Source organism: Podarcis liolepis, assembly GCF_965112155.1.
Source record: "Podarcis liolepis genome assembly, chromosome: 15".
Lineage (NCBI taxonomy): Eukaryota > Metazoa > Chordata > Lepidosauria > Squamata > Lacertidae > Podarcis > Podarcis liolepis.
The window spans coordinates 44,782,285-44,797,904 of NC_139566.1; the positions used below are offsets into that span (position 1 = coordinate 44,782,285).

Consider the following 15,620-nt stretch of genomic DNA (forward strand, 5'->3'; position numbering starts at 1 on the left):
TTATTTTTGATGGTTATCAAAGCTCTTTTTTAAACCACACACTCATTTCTAGGGCATCAGACCATCCAGTCTCACTTCTGGTATTGAGATGCTTAACTGAAGCCTTGCCTGAGAACAGGTATACATATATTTTGACTTCTACTACTGCTTATGTAGAAAATTTGGTACTTGTGATATGGCTGAGCCAAAGTTAAGTGTGTCGTAAGCCTCAATAACTTCAAAGTGAAAGAGTTAAACATATGCTTAACATTACAATCCTATAAGTGTCCACTCACGAGTAAGTCCTATTGAGTTAATTGCAGACTCATTCTCCCAGTAAGAACATAGGAAGAGAAACTTATCTCCAGATGGAAATCCCTAAAGGTAAATGAAATGGGCTTTGGACCAAGAAACCTCTGAAATCAGTTTCTTTACATCTAAGAGAATAATCACTAAAATGATTGCATAGATAGCACCTCTTTCTTGTCTTAATGTCAGATAATTTCAGCTACTACAGCTGCTTGCTGGAGAGAGTGCGAGGAGGTTTGGTCATATTTCCTTATGTGGTGGTCCTGTAAGGCAGTCCTCAGTTATTTAATTGTAGAATTGTAGAGCTGAAAGGAACCCCTAGGGTCATCTAGTCCAGTGTTCCCCAAACTTGGGCCTCCAGCTGTTTTTGGACTACAACTCCCATCATCCCTCGCTAGCAAGACCAGTGGTCAAGGATGATGGGAATTGTAGTCCAAAAACAGCTGGAGGCCCAAGGTTGGGGAACACTGATCTAGTCCAACTCCCTGCAATGGAGGAGTCACAACTAAAGCATCTGTCCCAGGTGGCCATCCAGCCTCTGCTTAAAAACCTCCAAGGAAAGAGAGTCCACCATCCTTCAAGGGAGTCTGCTCCACTGTCAGAAAGTTCTTCCTGATGTTAAGTCTGAATCTTTCTTATAACTTGAAACCATTCATTTGTGTCCTATCCTCCAGAGCAGGAGAAAGCTAGCTTGCTGCATCTTCCTTGTGGCAGCCCTTTACATATTTGAAGATTGCTGTCGTATCTCCTCTTTTCCTGGCTTGACAATCCCTGCTCCCTGAACCATTCCTTATAAGGCTTTTTCTGTGGTGGAGAAGCCTTGCTGAGTGCATTGGTGGTGGGAAAATAGCTAGTTTAGTTAGTATACCAGCCTGTGCCTGTAGATCTCAGGGGGGTTCACAACATAAAATTACAATATAAGCCCCCCCCAAATACATAATAAAAATAAGAACAAAACCAAGTCAAGAATCCCCCTCCCGCAACACATTTAAAAAGGGATTGGATGTCAATCAGCCAAAGGCCTGGGAGAAGAGGAACATTTTCTCCTGGTGCCTAAAGGTGTATAATGAAGAGTGGGTTTCTCCCACTCTATTTATTTATCCCCCTCCCACCGGCCCAAGGTTGTTATCATGTAACTAAAGTGAGTGTAAGTAATTAGATGAATAGATTTAACTGGCTGTAACCATTTTTAAGTGTGAGGCAACAGCAATTCGTTTTCTCCCCCATTTTAGACTGAGCCGTTTACTTCACAAGCACAAATTTACTGAAGCTGAGAATTTTGCTGTTCAGTTTGGACTGGATGTTGAGGTAAAGGACTTTGTCTGCAAATCGTACCTCATCACTTACTGCCAACTGCAAAACCACAATGAAATAAGTAGACAAGGAAGCTTTCTCTGGTAGCTTCTATGCCTACTCATTCCAGTCACCCACTACAGCAGGAGTTTTAAATGTAAATTTCAAAATTGTTAATGGAGGCAAGGGACTGGTAAAGAATAAACAAATGTTCTGCAAAATTTTCTCTGACAATACTAGACAGGCCTGCTACTCTGAAAATAAAGAAGATTTTTTCCCCAAAGGGGAAATAATGTGTTATGTGTGTGTTTAAAAAACAACAGAACGTTTACAAAGTGAAAATGAGCTCTATTTTGGAGAGATTGGCTTCAGAGTCTGTTGCCGGAGATTGCCAGTCAGCCTGGCTAGAACTTGTGGCTCAAGCTAAAGAAACGCTGGATAAAATAAAGGTATGGATTTATCCTACTATATTTATTTAAAAGCATTTTTATACCACTTTATATACAAAATATCTAAGCGACCTACTACATAGAGTGCACTGCAGCAATCCAGTCTCAAGGCTGCTGATAGCCAGGATATCCCTTTCAATGAGCTGTTGTAGGCATTTGAGCCAAAGCTGGTAAAAAGTACTCATAGTCACAGAGACTAGAACCTCCAATGATTAATGATGGATCCATGAGTACTCCAGTTCCTTCAGAGGGTGTGCAATTCTGTCTATAAAGGCAATTCACCTGTTTTCTGGATCCAAGTACCTCTCACCCACAGGACCTCCATCTGACCAGGATTCAGCTGCAGTTTATTAGCCCTTACCAGGTTCAGAGCCTAGACCGCTACACCTTCTATGGAGAAGCCATACTCTATGCGTGACTTGTGCATGTGTATCTGTAGCTCTCTTGCAGTAGATAATTTGCACATGGGTGTATGTGAAAGGTTTTTCTTTTAAGCTGTTTAGAAGATAAGTTTATTCTGTGTTTTTAATTGTTTCTCCTTCTAAATAGGATAACCAGTTTGTAACTGACTACTGCATAAATACACCATGGCCAATATATGAAAGTGCTCGGGAAATGCTGAACTATGCTAGAAGCAGGGTAGGTTTTGATAGGTGCTTTCACACATCCTACTTGACTAGGGCCTTGGGAGTCCCATCTTGGAGGAAGAGGTGTGGGACCCCATAGAGAATTGAAGCTTAGCTGAGGGCCTGGAAGAACCTGCTACAGTTCTAAAGCAGTGTAAAGTACCTAGTGTCACCTGGGTTGCTGACAACCTCTCCAGCCACATTACTGGCTTTGCCTCAAACCCTGATCTTTTCGCTCACCCAGACCTTAAGAGGGAAGATGGCAGAGCATCTGGTGGGAAGCCTCTGGGAAGTCAGCCTCTGGGAAGTTATCACCAGGTGTCTCTGTAGGATGAAGTCTCTTTGGACGAAAGAGTCAAAAATTGCAGCTGAGAACAATGGCCCAGGAGATGACCAAGAAGGGCAGGGGCTGGCAGGGAGATTCTAAGCTGGGTTAACAGTTGTTCACCGAGTTCCCTCTAGAGCTCTCTTGCGCAGGCCCTGCTCCAGCACTAGATATTGGCCACCGACATCCAGAACCAAACCTAGTTTACAGCTACCCATGTAGAATTTTTTGTTACAATGTTTGCATTGGACTGCAAGTTAATTTAGCACTTATCATTTCAGATCCTGAAGAGAAATGACAAAACTGTTTCTTTCTTGACTGGGGACCCAGCATCTCTTACAGAGGTAATGAAAATCAAACTATCCTAGACCTTTAAATTATTACTGGGGTGTGGGTGAAATGAGGAACTGGAAAGAGAACCTTGGCCTCTACACTCTGGCTTGGCTCCTCTAGCAAGTGTATAGAGGCTGTGAGGCGGGGCACTGATATTTCTTCTTGTCAAGGGCACAGTGTCGGTATGCTTCTGACTCAAGCACTGCGTTATGCTGTTTCATCTACAGAGTGAAACATTTAAATTTATTTTAATACATTTCTGCTCTACTTTTTAGGGCAGACCTTCACAAGGTAGTTTATAATGAAAATAGTAATGAAACAATTAATGAATAACATAGTAAAGAATAGCAACATATAAAAGCTATTTTCCAACTGGATGAAAAGGCTTAGGTGTTCATTTTGTATTGTTTTTCAAGTTTTTCCAGCCATTTTTGTGCTATTCAAAATATTTTAGCTGTTTTTGTGACGTGTGTAGATCAACTTGAGAGATATATGTAAAAGGTGATTTAATAATTTTAAAAATGCCTCCCTAATAAATTTTTTTTTGGCAAAATTAAAGCAAAAGCCCCTCTAGGATCTGCTTAGAATGCCACAAGATGTGAGCAAGTGGCATTTTCAGAGGAGATTCCAGAAAAGTCTAAAAAGGCTCAGGCCATCCCTGATATCCTCTAACCTAATCGTGCACAGTGGAATACTGAGTTGGCAGTTCTAAAGAATTTGTCAGTTTATTGGCAGATCTCTTGTTAAATGTGCATCCAAGTATTTTTCTTGTCAAAAATCAGTGTTTTTTTCCCTTCCAGGTGATGAAGGCACAAGCAAAGCTAACTACATTTTGTGGAGCATTTGGATCAGAGATGTTCAGGTCTATCTTGTTTTTTTCTTGTGTTGATTTTGGGTTTGTGCATGTGTAAATTATAACATTTTCTAGAATGATGTACATTAACTGTAGTAGATTTTTTTTCTATTTTGCAAGACTACAGAAGACAAAAATAATGGGGATTTGAATTTTTAAAAATCCTATTAAGGTTTATATACCACTTAATCATAAGATCTCAGGGCAGTTAAAATGCAGGATAAAAACAAGTAAATAAGTAGATTTAAACAGCAAAACAATACTCCCCCTCCCCACAGACACATTTAAAAGGCTATAGAATATTAATCAGCCAAAGGCCTGGTTGAAGAGGAAGGTTTTCGCCTGGTTTCTGAAAATATATAATGAAGGCGCCAGGTGAACCTCCCTATGTGGTTCTGTGTGAAATAAGTTTTTTCTTCTTTATTTTCCTTATCTTCCTGTTGTAATCCAACATTCTCTTTGCCGACCCTTCACTTTCGTTTTCTGCACACGCAGACCATTCTCAGTGCGTCACAGCCAAGACAAAGGGAGACTGGCCTTCCGCCATTAGCGCCAGGCATATATCCAAAGTTCCCTTCTTTGGTCTCATTCCAGCTGCTAACGAGCTACTGCTTCAACAAGAACACCATTACTCCCATCATAAATTCTTTTATCATTCCATTAAGAGTCTTTGCCAAAACCTTAGTCAAATTTTCACAGTCAATTTTGTAGTTAAACCATAACCATAACGATAGCAAGATATTCTTTCAATTCCACTTGCATTTTCAAACAATCAGGCAGTCAGTCTTTTGAGGGGAATTTGCCAAATAAAACAGCAGATGCAAAATATATCAAAAAGAATAATGGAGGCTCACCCCTCCTCTGTTCCGACATACCAGTCCAATTGCGACGATAATCCTTCTCCAGGTCAAATCCTTGGCACCCAGTGGCTGAATCAGTTAGCAGAGTACTTTATCTCCCCTAGTTCAGAGCATGCCTGTTAATTAAGTTCAAATTTCATCGTAAAAAAGCAGGTGTCCTCTGCTCATGGCGACAGCTTTGGAGAGTTGCCGAAAACATGTGGTGCATTGCACCCAGCGCCCCCTGCCCCCTCTTCCTTCTGGGTGGGCAGCAGGTATTGGATGAACTGCGGGTGGAGCTGCCCCCTCCCAGCCCGGGGGGGGGGTGTTGGGAGGATAATTACTCCCATATTATCCTTGATTAACTTCACGGAAAGGCGTACAGTGGTACCTCAGGTTACAGACGCTTCAGGTTACAGACTCCGCTAACCCAGAAATAGTACCTCGGGTTAAGAACTTTGCTTCAGGATGAGAACAGAAATCGCACAGTGGCGGTGCAGCAGCAGCAGGAGGCCCCATTAGCTAAAGTGGTACCTCAGGTTAAGAACAGTTTCAGGTTAAGAACGGACCTCCAGAATGAATTAAGTTCTTAACCTGAGGTACCACTGTAATGTAATGAAAAGTGTAATGGGTGCAGCCATTCACCATAGCAGCCAGACAGGAGGTGTTTATAATTCATGTTTTGAATCTATAAGCAAGGCTCAGCCAGCAGAGTACCATGATAATTTGATTTTTCTTTTTTGTGTGTGTGTGTGTTATCTAATCCAAAACCTTCGGTTGGTTACAAAACTCAAAGCTGAACACATTTTTGGAGGAAGAATCTTCTGTATCTTAATTGCACCTCTGTTTTCGTATTTGTAATTTATGTTTTTGTTGGGCTATGGTTTAATGTTCAATTTTTGTGGTTCTAGTGGAACTGCTTGGTTTGAATTTCTGAAGAATGAGGACCTCTTCAGGGACATCCTTTTACAGATAAAAGGAGGAAATCTCATGTCTGCCCAGTACCTCTGGCTAAGGCATCAGGTAAACGGTTTTGGATATTTCCAGTGGTCAGCACCACTCTCTGTCCTTGCCACACTCCTCCCCACTGCTGTTTTGTGTTCCTGAAGTATCTATGAGATACCTTGCTACTTGCGTTGCCTGATCTTGGCTGCAGCTCCTAAAGATCTCTTACGACTCCACTGCACGTCCATTAGATTGGCTTGTATCCCCTTTGTATGATACAAAGGTAGCAGGACTGGCAAAACCCTTTGCCTGGACCTGATAGTCTTTGATTTAAGAAAGCAGCTGCATATAATCACAAGCCATTCACTAACTACCACAATTATTGGTCTGATGGTTGTGAAAATCTCTTTCCTTTTCTCCAGGAAGACTTCAAAAGTGACTTTAATCTGAAAATGCTGGACAAGTTGCTTAATACAATCCCTACAACAGTTTCCCTCAAAGAACTATGCCTGTGGTTTAAGGATGTTATCATTCCTTTTGTAAGGCGTGTTGTACCCAAAGGACAGGTAGGGTCTAATGGGAGACAAGGGGGATCCTTATAAATTATGGGTGAAGAACCCACATCTCAGGAGCCACATGTTGTCCTTGGTCTAATTCCATGTGCTCTGGGTCTGCCTGGCACTGGCATGCAGTCCCTAAGGGGGGTGGGGAGATTTCTCATCCTCTGTCTTTATAAGATCTCAGTTAGTGAAGATTGGTGAATAGGCAGATGCACTGATTTAGTTATTTTTAAGTTCTGGTAGTTTTAAGCTCTGGTAAAGGTGGAGATTGCACAACAGGTTGCACAACAGTTGTGATAGAAAACAGTTGCAATAAATTTGTCCAAATACTTCTTAATATTTAAAGGACATTGAAGTAAAGTTAATACCTGTTGGGTTTTTAAAGTACTAAATTTAGCATATAAAATTATGGAAAAAAATGAGAATTGAAAGTGGATTACCGTATTTTTCACTCCATAAGACGCACCAGACCATAAGGCGTGCCTAGTTTTGGGAGGAGGAAAACAAGAAAAAATTATTCTGAATCCCAGAAGCCAGAACAGCAAGAGGGATCTGGCTTCTGGGATACCGTGTGGCTGTTCTGGCTTCTGGGATAATCGCACCAAGCCTCTTCAGGGCAGCGGGATGAAAGCTCCCCCTGCCTGAAGAGGCTGCGCATGGCTAAGGCAGAAGCCAGGACAGGCGCATCGTTGAAGGGGCACTGCGCAGTTCTCCTTCTCTGCGCAGTGCCCCTTCAGCGAAGCTGGAGAAGGAACAGAAGGAGACCCTTCTGTTCCTCCTCCGGCTTCCAGGACAGGCGCGTCGCTGAAGGGGCGCTGCGCAGTTCTCCCTCTCTGCGCAGTGCCCCTTCAGCGAAGGGGGAAGAGGAACAGAAGGGGCTCCGTTCCTCCTCCCGCTTTGCTGAAGGGGTGCTGCGCAGCTCTACCTCTCTGCGCAGCGCCATTCGCTCCATAAGATGCACTCACATTTCCCCTTACTTTTTAGGAGGAAAAAAGTGCATCTTCTGGAGCAAAAAATATGGTACATTTTGTTTTAAATGCCCTAAGTCGAGGCCAGATGTGGATACCCAAATCAAAATACATAATACATTTTTGTTCACCCTGGTGCTAGATGCATTTTTCACAAGACAAAATGGTTTGAAAGCTACGGTGGTCATCTGGGCCTGCCCTTCTGTATGCCTTGCTTTTACCTGGTGTGTGAGTGGAAAAGCGACTTCTGTTTTGGTGCTCAGGCAATTGAACTCACGGCTCTGGGCAATCTGTCTCTGCTAGGGATAGGGGTTTATTTTGTTCACTATGCATTTTGATGTGAAATTACCTGATTTGCCGTTCTCATACCAGTGCTTTGATTGGAACATAGGTACTGGGAGTTGTCTGCGTATCAATGAATTTCTTACAGCTTATCTAACAGGTTATGACTTGTAAGGTGGTCTGAGGGGCACATTTTTTTCTTAAATCTTTTTACATTTTCAAGCTGCCTATAGCAGCTGGCAAGCACAGCACTGAGTGAGATGCCTTTTTAAATGATCCAGGTAGCAGCTGTACATCGTAATGTGTGACCTGTTGCTAGGGAATTGTATAGAGAAAAGGATGGCTGCCCTGTTATACCTAAGCGGGTAACTACCTTTTCTTATACAATGTCCATGGTAGCTAAGTAGGTGTGGCCTGATGACAAGTTCTAGTGCTCTCTCCTGTAAGGGACCATCATGTAAAAGCACTGGATATATATATTTAGTATGTGGACTAGATGACGCTCATGGTCTCTCCCAATTCTACAGTTTTATGATATTCTCATTCTCTCTCTCTCTCTCTGTCACTCTCTCTCATCTGGTTTGATCCTTATCTTCCAGGAAAAAATAGCAAAGTGGCTGGAACAAAGAGCACGAAACCTTGAGTTAATTGACAAGGTAACGTAGTAATTCTCCTGTAAAACCCTGCATATTGCCTCTCTCCAAAAATGTCACTAATGTTTCATTTTTCAAAACAGGCCAACTGGCCAGAAAATGGACTTGAAATGGCACAGGTGTTTTTTATCAGCAAAGATCCAGGTGAAATTGGATCTGCATCTTCCTGGCCTGGAGTTTCTTTGGTAAGGATTCTGCTTTCATGAAACCCATGTTTGGGAAAGGGTGAGCCTATACATGTGTTTAGAATTCTTAATTTATCCTGTTAAGCAAATTACCCCATTGCATTTATTTTAATTAGTGAAAAATTTTGAAAGCACACAATTTTCCAGAATTTAGTAGTTTTCCTTTTTTATTTTTCTGTTAAGTGCAGAAGGATAATTTTGATGCAGGGAAATTTCACTGTTTTGTGTTTCAGGACAATGATGGTGAGGAGGTACGTGGTTTAGCAGAATTAGTCAGTGCTCTGCAGGGTTTGGTGGACCTCTATAAGACATACAACTGCAGGCTGGCCCTCTGCGACTTCGAAAAGGTACAGTAAATTTGTGACATTAAACCTCTGTGTAGATGCCTGTGTGTGTTTTGGTAAAAAGAAAGAATGAAAGATTACTGTTACATTTAATTTATTAATGGGATTCTATGCCACTGAGTCATGATTTACATGTAAGATAATTAAAAACACAAAAACAACAAATAGATACCAAACAAGACTAAATCCTAATGATCCAGCTGGGGAAACCTAACAGAACAAAAATGTCTTCAGCTGTTTCTGGAAAGTGCAGATAGTGGGTTTTATCTCAACAAAAATGCTATTCTGTGGAACATGGGCAGCTGCACTAAAAGCCTGCTCCAAGTTACTGTGGAGTGCCCAGGCTTCTGAGATCTTTGGAACTTCAGGAGAAACTTTCCCATTAGCTGCAGTGATTTACTGAGTGTATAAGGGATAATGAGGTCTCTCAAGTACCAATCCCTTGAATTTGGGTTGGTAGCAGACTGGAAGCCAGTGCAAATTCCCCAAGCAAGGTGTTACATGCTGGTGGTAGTTTGCCCTTGGAAGCAACCTGGCTGTAATGTCCTGCACCAGCTGCAGCCTCCAGAAGAATTATCTCTGAAAAGCCGTTAGAAGAGCCAGTGTGGACTCAGATGAAGGAACCGGAATCTGAATCACTGCTTCCCATGAGATACACTGGCTGATTTTAAGCCATTCAACCTCAAAGGTTGTTGTGAGGCTAGGACCTGGTAGTCATGTAGGAAGAGCCTGCTGGGTCAGGCCAATGGCCCATCTAGACCAGCAGCCGGTTCTCACAATGGCCAACCAGAAGCATGCAGGAAACCCATAAGCAGGATCCTGAACCAGGTAAAAGGGCTTTCTGCCCTCTTGTGGTTTCTAAAGCACCCCTGTCTCTGATTGTGGCGGCAGAGCAGAGCCATAATTGGCTAGGAGCCATTTAGCCCAATCCTCTTTGAAAGCCATCCAAATTGATGGCTCTCCTCCTGTGGGAGCCGATGCATTCCTTGAAAGAAGGGGGGGGGTGAATGTGAGGAATAAATGGGAACAGATGGAGTGGGCTGCTTTGAATGCATAGTTTGGTTTAAGTAGTCTTGTATTAACGGACAAACTATGGTTGTTTTTATTAATATTTTATTGAATTTTACTTTAGTTTACATCAATACCTCAAGTATAATCATAACAAAAAACACATTATGGTGAAATAAAAAGGTGGTGAGGAGAAAGGCCAGATTTCATAGCACCGCCCCCCCCCCCCAATTTCCTGGTGGGCCAAAATAAAAAAGAAAGACTTGGAACCAAAATGCTTGAAGGAGAGCTCCCGCTCCCATTGTCCCGACTGGAGGTTAAGATCTAGGGAGATCTTCCTTGGTGTTCTACTTCAGGAGTAGGGCTGAGTGATATCTGGTTTTCAACATCACAATATATCACCAGCTAAATATCACAATATCTTATATATCATGATAGATATCTGCGATGGCTGAGGGCCTTGCTGGGCCTCCCCACAGGGGCAGAGGGTCTCGCCATACCTCCCCACAGCGGTGGAGGGTGAACTGTGCTTCCCTGTAGCAGCAGAGGGTCTCGCCATACCTCCCCACAGCAGCAGAGGGCCTTGATGAGGCTCCCTGCGATGGTGGAGGGTCTTAAAATGTAAGGAAGTAGCAGATTTAATAAAAATGTTAAATAAACGTCCATGTATTGTATTTAATTTATATTCAACTAATTTAAGAGTAGTTTAAGTGATTTACTGGTCAACTTGCATCTGCTTCCCTACTCAGAAGTCTAAGTGGAATCTGTGCTGGAATAAGCTCCACTGAGTTCAACTAAACCAGGGGTGTCCAAACTTTTTTCAAAGAGGGCCAGATTTTTAGGATTGAAGTTGCTGACATTTTTTTAGGATTTTGCCACAAAGTGTTGCTCTCCGAGGGATAGATAGGCAGGCAAGAGTGGCTGCAAGAGGATTTCAATGAGGGAGAGGGAGTCGTTGCAAGAGCCCACTGGCAGCCTGCTGTAAGAGCCCGTGGGTGGGAGAGCGAGCCGCACGCAGGGCGCCTGCACGAGCCGGCCAGCGGCCAGGATAGAGAGCAGGGTGCATGTGCGATCTGATGGGTGGGCGGTTCTGTTGTAAACAAAACCTGCCCTTTCCCCCTTATGGGGTATTCAAGAGCCCGTATTGTAGCACCCTGCTTGTGGTTAACGCTTAGCTGGAATGAAATATTCAACGCAGCAATAGAGAAATTAAAATAATTATTTATTTGTCAGACAAATAAATGAGAGGCACAGTGGTATATGGTTACCAAGCTCTGGCCTGGCTCCTGCCATTATGGCCAGCCCTTATATTCCCTTAATCCAGCCCCCTTTGCTCCTCCTGTGGCTGCCTCTGTCCAATCAGCCTGGTTGGATTTCCTATTGGCTGATTGCTATAACCAATCACAAAAAGATACACCCATATCCTCCTGTCCTTATATGGAACACAAAGAGCTATATATTGTTACATCTATAAATGACAAATAAGTAGTAATATATCTTACATGTGTCTCAACAAGGAATCTTAATTACCAGCTCACCTCTTGCCCTCCTTGCCCTATTGCCTTCTAAAACAAATGGTTAATCTTAAATTTTTATCTTAAACATATGTCAAGGATCTTGAGTTTCACATCAACATTGAAAGATCTCCTTCATTTGAAGGTTTCTAAACAAATGTCTGACAACTTATATATCAGGACAGCTTAGATGGCGTCTTCCTGTCTGGCAGGGGGCTGGTGGCTGACTTAATTACAACTCTTACAACTATATGAAATAAGAATCAAGCATTTGTTAAATCCTTTGCATAATTACATTTAAGCCAGCATATTTCATACATTATCATAGATAGCTTTTTAGAAGGATAAACTTCCTAAAAGTAACAAGGAAGGAACAGTTTACAGCCTCAAAATAAAATAGGAAAAAAGCCTCTTCCCCTGTTTACACTCCCCCCCCCTTCTCCAGCCAGTTGCTTTTCCCATTAGATCTTCCCAACATTTATTGCCCTTAAACTCTCTCAGTTTAAGAAAGAAACAGCTTTAAAAAGACTTCCCAAAAATGCTTTCTTTCTGGCAGCTAGATGCTTCTCCATTTGGTCTTTAACCTTAGAAAGAAGATCTAGCTCATTTTACTGGTATTATTTTACTATTTACTCATTCCTAATTATATTTATCTCTGCCTTTGTTATCTTCTGTAACATGTAGGGTCAGTGTCCGTTCTCAGCCTGTAATTTCAGCTTTTACGACTTTGAGAATTGTTTTCTGCTATCAATCAAGGGGGCCCCTTGTCTAAGAGGAAAACACTGTCAAGGTTCTCTAAGCAGCTGGTCTTGTGCCTGGCATGAAACTTTTGAAAATCTAAGCCCTCTTTAATATACAAGCCCTGATCAAACATTAATAAAATGCAGGCTTATGCCTGATGCCTCATTCCCCCCTTTCAAGCTCAAGGACCTTCGTCCCAAGTGTCCTTGATAGCTTGACCTTCATCATATTCCTGAGGTAAAGCTCTGTATAGGGCCATGATATGAGGTAGAGTTTCATTTGAAACCATCTTGCTAATTGTACTTCTAAAACATGAAATGATACATGGCATCATACATAAAACCATTACCACTACTGTCAAGAAAAACAAGCAAGACAATAATATCCCTTTGAGTCCTGTGACATTAGGTAACCAATTGGTGAGCCATCCCATATCCCATCCTTCCCATGTTTGTACTGGGACATGTGCTATATTCTCCATCTTTGTGGCCAACACACGGATTGCCTCACCATTATCTGAAATGTTAAAGCAACAGGCATTCCCTGTCAAGTTCAAGACTCCACATAGGCCTCCCTGCTTGGCAAGTACATAATCCATTCCCATTTTCAGCTGCAAAATGGCGGCTCTACTTTCATCCAACTGTTGTGCAATAAGTCTCAAACTCTGGGCCGTTGCATTGGTTACAAGTTCCACTACTGCTTGCAACCGAATTATTCTGTTTAGATTATAAATAGGATCCCGTGCCCCTTGTATGAGCTCACCAGGATTCCAGGAGGCAGGATCATAATAGGCTATAATGCGCTCTGGTGGCCAATCATCAGTACCGCTCCAACTTTGGGTACTTCCTCCTGCTATATGAGAAATATCAGCGTTTCTTCGTGTACGCTTGGCCAAATTAGTGGGCATAATCCACATTGGTGGTAATACCCATCCCAGGAAACAAGTCCCACTCCATTTGGAGGGGAGTTTCTTGTATGCCCATTCTCCACATATCCACCACAACCATCGGGTCTGAGGTTTTTGGTACGTGGAGTACAGAAGGCGAAATAGCAAAAGAGGTAGAGAGTTCACAGTGCAGTATGTTAGATTGCCTTTTTCTGTCACAGTTATGTTCCATACCACTTTCCATGCATGAATAAAAGGAGGTGCACAGGGCAAGGTATTCCGAGTTCGATAGGTAGTATCGTGTGCCCAGGTATTCTTAATATTATCCCAAGTATAGTGACAATGAGAAGAGCCTATCATGGTAGAATCAGCTGCATCTGATGATTTATGTACACAGAATTCCCCTTGTACAGGTATAACTCGTAATGGTTTAGTTGAGTTCCATCCGGGGAAATTCTGTATTTCTGTTTGGTGTGGTATTTCGCTTACCATACCAATGGCATCTAATGGTATCGGTAATAAGGGCATACCTCCCTCTGAATCATCTGGCCCAAGAGAGCAAACAAGGCAATTGGTCCTATTTGCAACATTGGCTACCATTTCAGCTAAACCTACCCACATATTGTGGTCATGGCGGAATCCATATTTAGTCAATTTGGTCAGATTCAAGGACCCTTCCCCTTCCCAAGGGATCAGGATTAATAATAAAATCATGTTGATGTCTAGCATATGCATTCCTTCCACAAAAGATTACCTTATTGTGATAGCAAATAAATATTAGTCCCAATATAATTCCCCCAGTGACAGGAATGGGGAACCACCAAGACCAAAACATATATCCCAAGGATCCCTAATGAGTAATATCTCAGTTAATTGTTCCACAAGGGGGGGGCAGTTAATTAATTGTATAAGAGAATCTTTCCTTTCACAATCGCTGGTTCAGATGCTCCTCAAGCTTCAGGCGTGCGCAGGTCAGCCAGCTTCCAGGTTGTGGCTGCAGCAGGCCGGTCGTCTAATGTTGCCCGTGACCTAGCCCGTTCCCGGTAGGGCTAGATACAGGGGTTTTTGGAGAGAGTCAGTTTAAGAGGATTAGAGGGGTCACCTTTGCACGTCCAACTGCCTTCGGACTTCTTCAAACGGGAGTGATGAATCCAGGGGGTCACCTCAGCTACCTTCACCGCTGTTGGAGTAGAGAGCAAGACGGTGTAAGGTCCACGCCACTTAGGTGCAAGTGGATCACGTTTCCACTCTTTCACCCATACGCTATCGCCAGCCTGGAACTGATGAATCGGCTCGGCAATGCTGCACGGCGTGCGCTCGAGGGCCCACCTGTTAAGAGAAACAAAAACACGGGAGAGAGATTGCACTTGTCCCTGTGTCACATGGTCTCCTATTTGTTTAAGATCAGCTGGAATATCCTGAACAAAGGAGGGCGGTCTCCCATACAGGAGCTCAAAAGGTGACAACTTAAGTCTTTTTGTGGGTGCACACCGAACACGAAACAGTGTTATGGGTAACACATCTACCCATCCCAATCCCGTTTCCTGGGTTAATTTTGCCAATTGGGTTTTCAGAGTCCGATTCATTCTTTCAGTTTTCCCTGAACTCTGAGGCCTATAGGCTGCATGCAGTCTCCATTTCACTTGTAGGACTCGACATACTTCTTGTACTACTTGATCAATGAACGCTGGCCCATTATCACTTCCAATGCATCTAGGTAATCCAAACCTCGGGATCAATTCAGTGAGGAGTCTCTTAGTTACCTCTCGTGCCTTTTCAGTTCGGGTGGGAAAAGCTTCAACCCATCCGGTAAGAGTATCTACAAACACAAGGAGATACTTGAATCCCTTAGAAGGGACCAGCTCTGTGAAGTCCACAATTAGGCTTTCCATGGGGACATATCCCACATGTTGGATTCCAGGAGGTTGTACCGGTCCCTGCCTGGGATTGTTTTTAGCACAAAGAACACATTTCTGTGAAATGCAAGTTGCTAATTGTGATAGATTAATAATATACAACTTCCGACTGAGACTCTCTCTGGTTGCAGTACTGCCAAGGTGAGTAGATTCATGATAATTTCTTACAATTGTGCCTGCTAGATGATGAGGTACATAAATCCTATTGTCTGGCAGGATCATCCAACCGTCCTTCACAACTGCTCCTTCCTGTTCAGCCCACTTCCTCTCTTCTGGGGTATAGTGAGGTTTAACTTCTTCTGGAACTACCTCTGGTATGAGGGCTGCTATAAATCCTCCCACAGGCTTTTGGGCTGCCTCTCGGGCTGCTTTGTCAGCAGCATGATTTCCTCTGGTTATTGGATCCCTTCCTCGTCCATGACCTTTGCAGTGCATTACAGCAATCTGTTCTGGAGCCCATACTGCTTCTAACAGGATTTCTACTTCAGGTCCATATTTCAAGGCCTTCCCGTGGGCTCCTATTAGACCTCTTTCTTTCCATAGAGCTCCATGTGCATGCAGGGTTAAGAAGGCATATTTAGAATCAGTATAGATGTTTGCCTTACATCCGGC

At 42.9% G+C, this 15,620-nt stretch overlaps 1 protein-coding gene across 5 annotated transcripts in view; it reads left to right on the forward strand.

Annotated features, from left to right (window-relative positions):
• The window catches only part of KNTC1 (kinetochore associated 1), an 88,246-nt gene that overhangs the window by 16,227 nt on the left and 56,399 nt on the right, over positions 1-15,620 (forward strand). For all 5 annotated transcript variants that reach the window (XR_014519477.1, XM_083476635.1, XM_083476637.1 and 2 more), the window contains 11 exons: positions 53-118; positions 1,521-1,596; positions 1,905-2,030; positions 2,580-2,669; positions 3,263-3,325; positions 4,115-4,176; positions 5,918-6,029; positions 6,374-6,517; positions 8,361-8,417; positions 8,498-8,599; positions 8,833-8,946. Coding sequence is in view for 4 of the 5 variants with exons in the window: in XM_083476635.1 (XP_083332761.1) it covers positions 53-118; positions 1,521-1,596; positions 1,905-2,030; positions 2,580-2,669; positions 3,263-3,325; positions 4,115-4,176; positions 5,918-6,029; positions 6,374-6,517; positions 8,361-8,417; positions 8,498-8,599; positions 8,833-8,946 (1,012 nt within the window). In the remaining variant the exon portion in view is untranslated. The remainder of the gene's footprint in view (positions 1-52; positions 119-1,520; positions 1,597-1,904; positions 2,031-2,579; positions 2,670-3,262; positions 3,326-4,114; positions 4,177-5,917; positions 6,030-6,373; positions 6,518-8,360; positions 8,418-8,497; positions 8,600-8,832; positions 8,947-15,620) is intronic.